The following is a 12,188-nucleotide window of genomic DNA, read 5'->3' on the forward strand; positions in this document are numbered from 1 at the left end:
TGGATGATTCTTAGTTTTGTCATTTTAAAGTGACTACATAGATTTTCCAAGCACAACCAGGATAAAAGTTGATGTTGTTTTCAACAAGAGGGCTGGGGGCTGGCTCTGGGTCACTGACCTTCTCCAGCTGGTGTCCGAGGGTGGCGAGAGGTAAACAGTACCATAGGGGCAGCTGTCCGCTTGAGTGTGAGTTAAGGGGACAGCACTGTCAACTCAGGCCCCACCCTAGCCCCCAAAACCTGGTGGCCAGGCTACTGGGAGCCTACAAACAGCTGGGACTGCAGGGCAGGAAAAGGGAGGGGGCTTTCCTTCCTGGCTGTCAGTTTCCCTGGGGCGGCCCCATTCACCTAGCACTCAGCACTCACCCCCTGCAAGCACACGTGCGGGCTGCACCCCTTCCAAGAGAGGCCTCAGCTGTAAAACTGGGGCCTATGGGGGCGGCAGGGAGTCTAGTTCAGATGACCCAGGTCATGACTCTTAATTCTGGGCTGATGGGTGGATCCCGGGGCCTGAGGGTTCGGTCTGGGGCCCGTCTGGGGCCCAGCTGGTCGGGCTCCCCCAGCCACGGAAATGAGAACCAGGAAAGAACAGTCTTCTCTGTTCTAGGAAGCAGGGGGTCCCAGAGCAGCACTCGGGGGGTGGGGGAGGGGGCTGGCTGGCTGAGCACCAAGGGGTGGCCGAGTTAGGGGGGACTCCTGACGATCTCTCTGCTTGGCTGAAGTGCTGACGGGAGTTTTGTGTATTCAGATGAAGTCTCCCTCGGATCTGTCTGGGTCTGGCTTGGACCCCCTCAGTCCCACTGCCTTGGCTGGTGTATCTTCCATGTGGCCCTGAGAGGGGTTCACCATGACCATGATGTGTGGTCATAGCCTTTCAGGGCCCCACTGCCCAGCTGGGCATCCAAGTGCAATGTAATTCAGCATCACCTTCCCCAACTCTCACCTCAGGCTGCATGCTCTAGAGGCCACATCTGTATCCCTGTTCCCTGTGTCCCTCAGTCCCCACTTAGCCAAAGGTTCTTCAGTTTGCCTCACTGTCTCCTCTGGGAAGTCCACTGGGACAGCCCTGATCCATCCCCAGAGATGGTAGTTCCATTAGTTAGAGGAACTCAGAGTCCTGCAGTCACCAACAGGGCCCCACCCCCCTGCCTAAGTACTCTGGGAAAAGGATATCTGCCGTCCATGTTTGTCCACCGACAGAGGCCGGCGGTGTGGGGAGCCAAGCCGGCCGCGCTCCCGGTACACTCTGTCCACCAGCCCATGGTGCCGGCTAGTCCGGCTGGTGTCCAGGCCTGAGGACTGGAAGGGTGTCTGGGGGGAGGGAGGGGGAGAGAAGGAGATGGGGGAAAAAAAATGAGAGAAACCCAAAACAGTTATCAGCTGTGGCCTGCCCCCAGGATCTGATCTTAGGCCCTCCCACTCCCGAGACAACCTTGGCCACCATGAGGCAACTCAGACCAGTTTCTTCCTCTGACAAGCTCCCAGCCTCCTAGCACTTCGGGGTTGGGAATGAGCTGGGGACCCTGGGCGCCTCGGCAGCAGACGTGCAGTGTGGCCAGCATGCACAGGCCAGGCAGAGCAGCACAAGCTCAGGGACAGTGCTGGCCTGGGTACCAGGAATATATAAGGTCTGAGCACTCTCCTGCCCCCACTCCTACCCCCACCCTCAGCCTCACTGGGTGCAGAAAGGCCTCCACCTTCTCTCTGGGACCTGGCTGGCCTCCTCTTCCCACCTACATCATCCCTGGAGGGGCTGCCAAGAGACAGCCCAAGGCTTCTAGCCGAGGATGTCAAGGGGCCCATCTGGCCAAGTGCTGGCTCCCTGGAGGCTCCTTGTTGAGCCTGGGGTCAGTCTCAACTGATACTCAGCCCCCAATGACCTCTCCCACCATATCCCAGCAACACCATGAACCAAGTGTAGGCATTTTCTAGGGCCCTGGCCCATGGCTTGGCAGGATAGGGCTTCCAACACCTGGAGCTGGCATGAGGTCCTCAGCCAGGCTCTGCTCACACTCCCAGCTCCATGTCCCTGGGGTCCCCAGAAGACTGCTCTCTGCCATCCCTGTCACTGTGGGGCTCTTGACATCTAACTGTGGTAAAACTGGCAACTTAAGCCAGCTCTGGATACAGCCTGTCCCCCTCTCTGGTCATCTGGTCCTCGGGCCCTCCTGTCTTCTTTGGGAAGTGGGGCAAAAAGTGAATGGAATCCTGCTATATTGCCCATGTAACCAATACCGCATTTAGCATTCAGGGCTGATTGCTCTCCCAGTGTCCAGGACCCCTGTGTCCCTCTCTGACCCAGCACAGATCCTGCCAGCTTGGGAAATGGCTGTGACTAAGAGAGGGAGGGGACCTCATCGCCCAGCAGGGATACCAGAGGGCAGGGGCTGCTCATCTCCTCTCAGAGATGCTTGGGGAGAGGAGAGAAAACTGAGGTGGCTGAAGCAGAACCAGAGGCAGAGAGAAGCTCGGCCTGGCCCCAGCCCAGCTCACCAGGCCAAGTCTAGGATCTGTGCACACGCGTGTGCATGTGTCATGGGAACAACCGTGTAGCATTGGTGCGCATGCTCAAATTCTTGGGTGGGGTCTCCACGTGACCACGCACACTTCCCCAGACACAGGAGTGCAGAGTAGATCAGTTTCCGTTTGTCAGGACACCTCCCGCCAGGCCAGGAGGGCAGCCACGCTGGGGACATCAACAGCCTCAGCCCAGGGGCTCATTTACCAGAGAGACAGGAGCTGCTGCCAGGGTATCCCCCAGAAATCCGCTGGGCTGGAAATGCAAAGAACCGAGACTCTGAGATGCTCTAGCCTCACCTGGTCCCCTGGGACCCCAAGAGGTCCCTGCACCCTCAGCCCTAGGGGTGCCATACTGACCCAGGCAGGGCAAGCTCAGGGTGCCCAGAGAGATGCTCTCCTCCTGGGAGGAAGGGACAGGAAAACAGAGGAAGGGGAAAGCCAGGAAGGAAAGGGGGAGAACTCCAACTCAGAAGTGCCCTGACAAAGAAGTCAGTTTTTGGTCAGCCGGACAGCCCTATGCATCTATCTGTTCTAATGAGGAAGCTGTCCAAGGAGGGCCATGCCCTGGAGGCCCAGAGTAAAGATGGGCAGACCCTGAGCCAGCCTGGGTGACCCTGACTAGTGGCCTGCTACATCCCAGTGGTACTATTGTGGGAAGAGTAGGAGCTGGGGGGTTACTAGGGTGGAAGCTAAACTCCCTGAGGGACCAGCCTGGGTTCTACCTGGCCTATCAGCATGTGGACAGATGTGGCTGTTTTGGGGGCCCTGTCTCATCAACAGGACAAAAGCGTGATAGTCCGTGGATCTGTCCCTGCAGAGTAGACACCATGCAATGAGTGGCCCAGCTCTCAGCCCTGGCTCCCTGGTCCCCTTGCCTCCACTTCCACCTGTAGACAAGGGTCAGGTATGACTCTAGGGAAGAGGCTGGCACTGCGCCCAGGTGGTGTCTTATCTCTTGCTATTTATGATAAGGATGTGCATGGTAGCCCTGTGGCCTGCGGGAGCCATGCTGTGTGGGTCTTTGCCAAGAAACGTTTGCAGACAAGTGGGGTCAGGCCTCAGGGCCTCCTTCTGAGAATGGCTGGGCTTGAGGATTAGTGAGGCTGATGGAGCCAAGCCCCAGAGGCCCTAAGCGGTTCCCGCTGCTGCACAGACGGCCAACAGGTGTAGTGGCTGCTGAAATGCTGGAGGCCAGACTGAGGCCTCACTGCAGGGTCTGCTGATGCTAACAGGAGACTGACGGGGGGGGGGGGGGGGGTAGGGGGGGTGGATCTGGGCAAGGCCTGGCCAGGCATCCCAGGGACAGTAAAGGAGTAGGTGGGTGTGGTGCGGGAGGGCTGCAGCAACTGTCTGCTGACTCTGGCTGTCCAAAGCAGCCATCACACACACACACACACACTTGCCCAGAGTGGGATTTGCCCCATGAGGAAGGCCAGGACAAGCTTCCCCAGGGAGGCAGTGTGGGAAGGGGGTGGGGTGGGGTGCTCACCTGGAAGGGCAAATCCACAGTGCCGCTCCCGATCTGATTCACATTGGGCAGGGACCCACCGTAGTACTGACCACGGTTTGGGCCCAGCTGCAGGTACTGGGACTTCTGGAGCTGGAGCTGCAAGAGAGAAACCAGCAGTTGCAGTGAGGGCTGGGGGTCCATCCCCAGCACACCCTGCAGAGCACCACCCCCAAGGGCCTGGAAAGGATCCAAGTGGTGGGGTCAGTGGCACCAGTCACAGAAGGTATAGGACCCCATGACTCAAATTCTCAAAGGAGCCAGGTATCTCTCCACCCAAAATGGCAGAATCAGAAACCCAAGGTGCCCCAGGAGGTGCTCCCTAGGACTTTGTGAACTTGGGAGAGCCTTCTTTGCTGGCTGAATCGGCAGGTTTGTGAATGAGTGAGAGTATAAAGTGGGTCTAGAGCCTACAGCCGGAGGAGGAGGCCCCTCACCCACCCGGGGGAGCCATTTTTCATTGTAGCCAAAGGCTTTGTTACCGGGTGCAGGCCAGAGGCTGCAAAATGACGCCCAGAGGGACAAAAGAGAAATCTTCTTTCCAATGGTCTAAATCAGGGGGGCCAGCTCAGAAGTATAGCAGTGGCTTTCAAAGTGCAGGATGTGGATCCTTCTGGCAGCACACAGGACTAGCTTGTCTGCCAGAACCTGCCTGAGTTTAAAGGTCCTGCCTCAACCTCCTTCTGCCTGTCCCTGTGCCCCACCAGAGCTGGGCCCGGTGACTGGCTCTTATCTGGGCTAGTGGAATTTTTGCAGTCCTTCGTCCATCACTCAACTGGGGACTCATCCCATCTCAGAACCAGGAGCCTGAGACTCCCTGACAAGCAACAGCTGTCTCGAATGTGACCTGGCATCTGCCCCTTCTCTCTCAATCACTTTCTGGAAACAATAGCAGATGCCCTGACCTGGGCAGCACCACCTATAGCCCATCACACTGCTGTGGGAGGCATGAACAAGGGGCAGTGGCCGAGCATGCAGAAAGGTGTGGTGTCACTTTACCTGCTGGGGTGGTTACTAGGGTCGATTCTGTGTACACAAGGCCACTTGAGGTCCCGCACAAATAGCTCCTGGAACCTCCACCAGCTGGCTGCCCACACCACCCACTCCCCAGCAACAGTCCAGCTTCCTGGGGGGCCTTTGATACTGGAGGAAAAGTAAAGCCCGGAACAGGCTACCTACCCACCCAGTAGAGCACTTAACCCAGGTAAACAACTGTTTCCTGCAAGCTGTGTGAAGCCAGGAGAGAAGCTGACCTTGCTCTGTTCCTTCCCAGGTGGTTTTCAAGTCTGTGGAGCCCACCCCAGGGTCTATCTCCAACATGAACACCCCATTGTGTCCCTCCCCACAGTTATGAGGAACAACACAGGCCAGGGGCCCCACCCATGCCTGGGCACAGGTAACCTCAGACCCAAGACCCACTCCATGCACTCCTTGTGTTTGAGCCATGTGGCAGAAGCCTTCCCTGTTTTCACCTCTCAAGAATCATGTGGCCCAGAAGGCCGCAGCCCTCTTCTTGCCCTCAGTTTCCCCCACCAGTTTCCTCACTCAGCCCTGGGCCCCCTTGTTACCAAGCAGGGCCCCTTACTCCCCACAACACATCTTGTGCCCTAGCCCCAATGTACATGATGTCCTTCTCCCTCACCCTCGCCCAACACCTATTCCCCTGTAGAGAGCCCTTCAGCCTCCTTCAATCCCATCTTCTGAGAGGACCCCACAGGGGTGGTGTCGCCCAGCAAAGTGCACATCCCCAGCTTCTGTCAGTGCCCACGTCCCTGCTGGGCACACCCCACCCATTCTGGCAGCATCCACAGGGCTGAGTAAAGTGGGGACCACAGGGCAGGGAATAGGGAGAAGCCAGTGGCCCTAGGAAGATGTGGTGTGATCGATGCAGCCACTTTCCTAGGGCACTCCCCAGTCCTCAGCCCTCCCAGATCCCTCCACTGTCAATAGGATGCGGTGACACCCCCACCTGGCAGCCCCTCCCAGGCTTCACCCTCTAGACAAGAGAACCTTGATCAGGCCCATCAGCAATTTCCATGGCAAGTGGTGGGCTTCTAATGAGATTAAGGGGAGCCAGTGTGCTGAAGGCTGAGTTCTGTCCTGCAAAGCCAGGTTGGGCCAGGGAGAAGTCATGTGCTCTGAGCGGGACTGTTTCCTCCTCTCACCACAAAGGTTTCGGTCTGGCCCTTTGCTCTCCCAGACCACCAGGCTCCACCAACTAAATAGCTGCTGCTGTGAGGCCTTTGCGGTGCTGTGTCCTCCAGGAGGCTCTTTCCAATAGGCTAGCCCGACACTGAGCGCCTCACCCCGACAGGGTCACCTCCTCCACAGCTCACTGTCCAAAACTACCTGACAGAGGTGTGTCTCCTCCCATCAGATTGTTAGCCCTATAAAGACCCTGGCGTAGCCCTGGCTGGTTTGGCTCAGCGGTTAGAACGTCGGCCTGCGGTCCTAATAGACCCGGGTTCGGTTCCTGCTAAGGGCGCGTGCCTTGGTTGCAGTTTGTCCCCGGCCCTGGTTGGTCGTGCGGGTGGCAACCACTCGATGTGTCCCTTTCACGTCAATGTTTCTCTCTCTCTCTCTCTCCCCCTCCCCTCTACCTGAACAAAAAATGGAAAAATGTCCTCGGATGAGGATGATAAAAAAAAAAAAAAAGACCCTGGCGTAAAGGAAGAGCTCAGCACACATGAAAATCGAGTGAAACAAATGACATGTAAGCACAGGAACAAAAGTTGGACGCGCTCAGGATCCCAGGCAGGACCTGTTTCTTCTGTGCCCACATGGGACCCTTACACCCAACCTTGAAGAACTGAGGCCCAAGAAAGAACAGATTGCTGTCCGTGTGTAGAGGCAGCATGTACCCGTCTGGAACCCAATCTGAAAACCACCCACAAGAGGGAAGCAAAGAGCAAACTGTCTCCATGCCAGTTCCAGCACAAGATGCTTCTGGGACCAAAAGCCCTGACTGGGACCCAGGGAGATTTGCATACCCTGGCCTAAGCCGCCTTTGGAGGTGTCCCTGAGAGGAAGAGACCAGGGCTGCACCAGGTTCTCCAAATGTTTTAGCAGCCATGAGGGCACATGCAGGGAGCCCCTAATACATTTTGCAGGGCCACCATTCTCTGACAGTCATGTTCATCCAGTTTATTATTATTTTTTATCCTCACCCGAGGACATTTTTGCATTTATTTTCAGATAGAGCAGGAGGGAGCAAAGGAGGAAGAAAGAGAGAGAGAAACATCGATGTGAGAGACACATATCAAGTGGCTGCCACCCACATGACCCCAACCGGGGCTGGGGACAAACTGCAACCGAGGTACGTGCCCTTAGCAGGAACTGAACCTGGGCTTCTCTGGTCCACAGGCCGACGCTCTAACTGCTGAGCCAAACTGGCCAGGGCCATCCAGTTTAACTGGCTGCATCCCTCCAGGTTCCTTCCCAGTTTCAGCTTGGGCAGCAGGTGGTAAGTTCGAGGAGGGCAGACAGCCCCTCCTGGGCTCCATCCCTCACACTGGGCCCTCCCCTTACACTGCTCAGTTGAGGTTACATGTGTATGGCTGTGAACAACTCACTGAGGCCATGGAGGCTTAAGTCATTCCAGGGAGAGGAGAACGGAGGTTCACCAGCTCTGACTTGGGACTCCCCAGCCTCCATCCTGTGGCTGCAAGAGACAGCAGTGACCACTGATGTCATGTGTCCATGGTCATGCTGTCTCTCCCCATGCCTCTCCTTACCCACTCTGGAAAGGATTGGAAACCTGGGCTCTGGGGAAGATGGCTGTACCTACAGGTGCCCAACAAGGAAGGCCCGAGACAGCTTTTCTTTTCTTTTTCTTTTTTCTCTAATCCTCATCTAAGAATATATTTCTATTGATTTTAGAGAAACATCGATGTAAAAAAGAAACATCAATCAGCTGCCTCCCATACATGCCCTGACTAGGGATCGAACCCACAACCTAGGTATGTGCCCTGACCTGGAACTGAACCCGCAACCTTTTGATGTACAGGACAATGCTCCAACCAACCCACCCAGCCAGTGCTTTTCTCTCTCTCTCTTTTAAATTTATCTTTATTGTTGAATGTATTACAGATATCCCTCTTTTTTCCCCCCTTGACCTCCTCCTCCCCAATTCCACCCCCCTCTCGCTTTCCCTACATTATTGTCTGTGTCTATTGGTTATGCATATATGTATATAAATTCTTTGGTTTCTCTCTTTCCGCCCCACCTCTCCCCTTCCCTTTGAGGTTCATCAGTCTAACAACCAATTTGTACTTCCTAATCCCACCATTTTTACCCAAACCCCTCCCATCTGGCAACCAATAAAAAGATCTCTGTATCTATGAGTCTGTTTCTGTTCTGATTGCTCATTTCGTTTGTAAATTCCATTGTTGACAGATATGTATTTATTGCCATTTTATTGTTCATATTTTTTTTATCTTCTTCAAGAAGACCCATCAACATTTCATACAATACTGGTTTGGTGGTGATAAACTCCTTTAGCTTTTTCTTGTCTGGGAAACACTTTATATGGCCATTGATTCTAAATGATAGCTTTGCAAGACTGAGGAATCTTGGTTGTAGGTTCTTGCTTTCCATCACTTTAAATATTTCTTGCCACTCCCTCCTGGCCTACAGTTTCTTTTGAGAAATCAGTTAACAGCCTTATGTGAGCTCCATTGTAGGTGACGAACTGCTTTTCTCTTGCTGCTTTTAACATACTCTCTTTAACCTTTTGCATTTTGATGATGTGGACCTCTTTGGGTTCATCTTGTTTGGGACTCTCTGTGCTACCTGGACATGTATGTCTGTTTCCTCATCAAGTTAGGAAAGTTTTCTGTCATTATTTTTTCAAATAGGTTTTCAATTTCTTGCCCTCTCTCTTCTCCTTCTGGCACTCCCATGATCTGAATGTTGGTATGCTTGAAGTTGTCCCACAGGGTCCTTATACTATCCTTTTTTGGATTCGTTTTTCTTTTTGCTGTTCTGATTGGGTGTTTTTAGCTTCCTTATATTCCAAATCGATAGTTTGCTTCTTGGCTTCATCTATTCTACTAATGACTCCCTGTAAATTATTCAGTTAGTGCATCTTTCATTTCTGATTGGTCCTTTATTATGCTCTTGAGGTCCTCACAAAGTTCCTTGAAACTTTTGCTAAGTTCATTGAGCATCCTTATAACCAGTGTTTTAAAGTCTGCATCTGTTAGATTGCTTATCTCCATTTTATTTTATTTTTTCCTAGAGTTTTGTTCTGTTCTTTCATTTGGGACATGTTTCTTTGTCTCCTCATTTTGTCTGCTTCCCTGTGTTTGTTTCTATGTATTAGGTAGGGTTGCTATGTCTCCTAGGTTTCCTAAGGTGGCCTCTTGTAGTAGGTGTCCTGTAGAGTCCAGTGGAACAGCCTCCCTGATCATCCTCCCTGAGCCCTCGAGGTGCACCCCTTGTGCAGACTTTACACCCTTCTGTTGTAATTGAGTCTTGATTGCTGTTGCCATGCCAATGGGAGGATTTTATTCAGGCTGATCAGCTGCAAGGACTAGCTGTGCCCACTAATCACCGACCTCTGACTACCTTGGATGATCAGCTGTGCAGGGGCTCAGCACAAAGAGCAAGACTTACTTCAGCAGGGCTCTGGTACTGAGTCCATTCCTTGAGTGTGTCACTTGAGGTGGTTGGGTGGTGGTGCTTCGATATGGTCTGAAGCTGTCCACTGGGTGTGCTGGCTCTGGGGAAAGGTCAGCCCCTGCCTATGTTCTACCCCGGGGCCACCAGGCATAACCCACAAAGCGATCTGCTGATGGCTGCTCCTTGTACTAGGTTTTGAGGTGCCCAGGCGAAGCCACGCTGTGAACCAAGGCTGGCTGCTTCTAGTGCCAGGCCTGGAGCCACTTAGCAAGAGGTATGGGGCTTGCTGCTGCCAGATGCTGCTTATCTGAGAGAATTTAGGAAAATCTGAAGCAGGAGCCAAAATAGGCCAATCCTATGGTAAAGCCATTGGAAAAGAGCTTGGGTGGGCCTGAAAGTTGGTGGGGCTGGGCCTCAGGGATCACCAGTGCGGGGCAAAGAGCATGAGCCAGATTGCTGGAGTCCCAGATATGGCAGCCTTTGCCTGTCCTGTGGGGGAAGGGCTCATCAAAGGAACGACAGCCTCCGCCAGCACCTTTGTGCCAGAAAAAGCTGCCTCTACAGTCCTCGCCCCAATGCCAAACAACTCAGTTCTTCCCAGTATGTTTCTGGTGCCTTCAAGCTGCCTCCCCTCCTCGCTGGAACTCAGAAGGAGTGGGTCCAAGTAAGTCCATGCGTGGGCCCTTTAAGAGGGGCTGCCTGGGGCTCCAGCAGCATCAGCCTACCTCAGCCTCAGTTCCTGCTGGTTTTTACAGCCAGAAGTAATGGGGGATTCTCTTCCTGGCACTGGAATCCTGAGCTGGCAGCCTTCACAGCTGAGGTATCCCTCCTGATTTTTATCCACCAAACGTGGGTGTGGGACCATCCGACTGTGCTTTTGCCTCTCCTACCAGTCTTGATGTGGCTTCTTCTTTAATTTCATAGTTGTAGGACTTCCATTCAGCTGGGTTTCAGCAGTTCTGAAGGATGTTTGTTCTGTAGTTTAGTTTTAAACTTTTTAAACTTTTTTCATCAAAACAAAATTCCCATAATGTAAAACAAACCATTTTAACATGTATAATTTAATGGTATCTAGTACTGTCACAATGTTGTGCGACCATCACCTCTTTCTAGTTCCAGAACATTTATGTCAACCCAAAGGGAAACCTCATCCCCATTAACAGGCATTCCAAACACCCCTCCCCCGATAACCACTACTTTCTGTCTCTATGGATTTGCCTGTTGTGCTCCTTTCATATAGATGGAACTGTGAAGGCAAACCTTTTGCAGACCACCCCCTTAGGCAGTGAAGAGACCCCACCCCTGGCTTTTGTAATCCCCTCACCTAAACTACAATGGAACTAGAAACTCCCCAAATACCCCAAAGCTTATCATGTATAAAAAAAAGTGGCTGGAACCCGGCTCGGGACTCAGCCTTTGGAGGTGAGCCACTTGACCAGCACAGGTGCACATTAAACAGTCATTTTCACCCTGGCCGGTTTGGCTCAGCGGTTAGAACGTTGGCCTATGGTCCAGAGAGACCCGGGTTCGGTTCCCACTAAGGGCACGTACCTTGGTTGCAGTTGTCCCCGGCCCTGGTTGGGTCATGTGGGTGGCAGCCACTCAATGTGTCCCTTTCACATCGATGTTTCTCTCCCTCCCTCTCTCTCTCTCTCTCTCTCTCTCTCCCTCCCTCCCTCCCTCCCTCTCTCTCCCTCCCACTCTGTCTGAACAAAAAGTGGAAAAATGTCCTCGGGTGAGGATAAAAAAATAAATAAACAAACAGTCATTTTCTAATCCTCCAAGTGCATGCAATATGTCTCTTCCCGCTGACCAAATTTCTGCTACATTTTGGTACATTGGCTGGGAAGCCAACAGCTGTGCTGGACCCTTGAACCATTATTGTGGGAGCCGGCGGGAAGGAGCCACTAATTTTGGGCAATGAAAAAGAATGTGCATCACCGATGATTTCACTGGACCCTGATCCTTGCCGGGCCTGACTAGTCGGCCACCGCTGCGCTCAAACGGACTCTGGGGAAGATAGAAAAGCCTGCCAGGACATCAGATCAGTAAGTGTCTCCGGGGATCCATGACTGAGTTCAGCCCGGCCTTTAAGGTGGAAGGGGAACTTGATCACCTCCCAGGTGGCACAGATGCCACACTAAGGATAGGGAATTCCTGGGTGGAAAGTTTAAGTTCTGTGTGAGTGAGTGACCGTGCTCCACAAAGCCTATTACAGAACCTGCGTAAGTCCCAACCTGCGCATCCATGGTTACTTCATAGTGCTAAGGGTGGTATCAAGTTCTTGCAAACATTGTCTCCACCAGCAAACCCGGTCCGAATCAGGGGCTTATACTGACCTGCCAATTCGAAGAGGTGCCTAAGTCCCCTCTATCACTCAGTTCCCTCCTGTTTGTCTCGCGATACCGTTCACTGGGAGGCTTGCTTAACCATCTTTGATATTATTATGGGGGGAAGTTCTAAACCCACTGTTCTGGAATGTACGATATAGAATTTTAACAAGGGGTTCTCAGATTGATCCCCGGAAAATTGCACACCCT

The 12,188-nt window shown here is 53.1% G+C and overlaps 1 protein-coding gene across 2 annotated transcripts in view; it reads right to left on the minus strand.

Annotated features, from left to right (window-relative positions):
- CRTC1 (CREB regulated transcription coactivator 1) overlaps positions 1 to 12,188 on the minus strand; it is a 69,542-nt gene that overhangs the window by 23,201 nt on the left and 34,153 nt on the right. The window contains exons 2-5 of one of the 2 annotated variants that reach the window (XM_036239818.1): positions 4,009 to 4,125; positions 2,725 to 2,772; positions 1,173 to 1,310; positions 119 to 180 (exon numbers count right to left, since the gene is read on the minus strand). In XM_036239818.1, the coding sequence (XP_036095711.1) occupies positions 119 to 180; positions 1,173 to 1,310; positions 2,725 to 2,772; positions 4,009 to 4,125 (365 nt within the window). The remainder of the gene's footprint in view (positions 1 to 118; positions 181 to 1,172; positions 1,311 to 2,724; positions 2,773 to 4,008; positions 4,126 to 12,188) is intronic. The other variant, XM_036239819.1, reaches the window with a different exon arrangement.

This window comes from Molossus molossus, unplaced genomic scaffold, assembly GCF_014108415.1.
Source record: "Molossus molossus isolate mMolMol1 unplaced genomic scaffold, mMolMol1.p scaffold_m16_p_4, whole genome shotgun sequence".
NCBI lineage: Eukaryota > Metazoa > Chordata > Mammalia > Chiroptera > Molossidae > Molossus > Molossus molossus.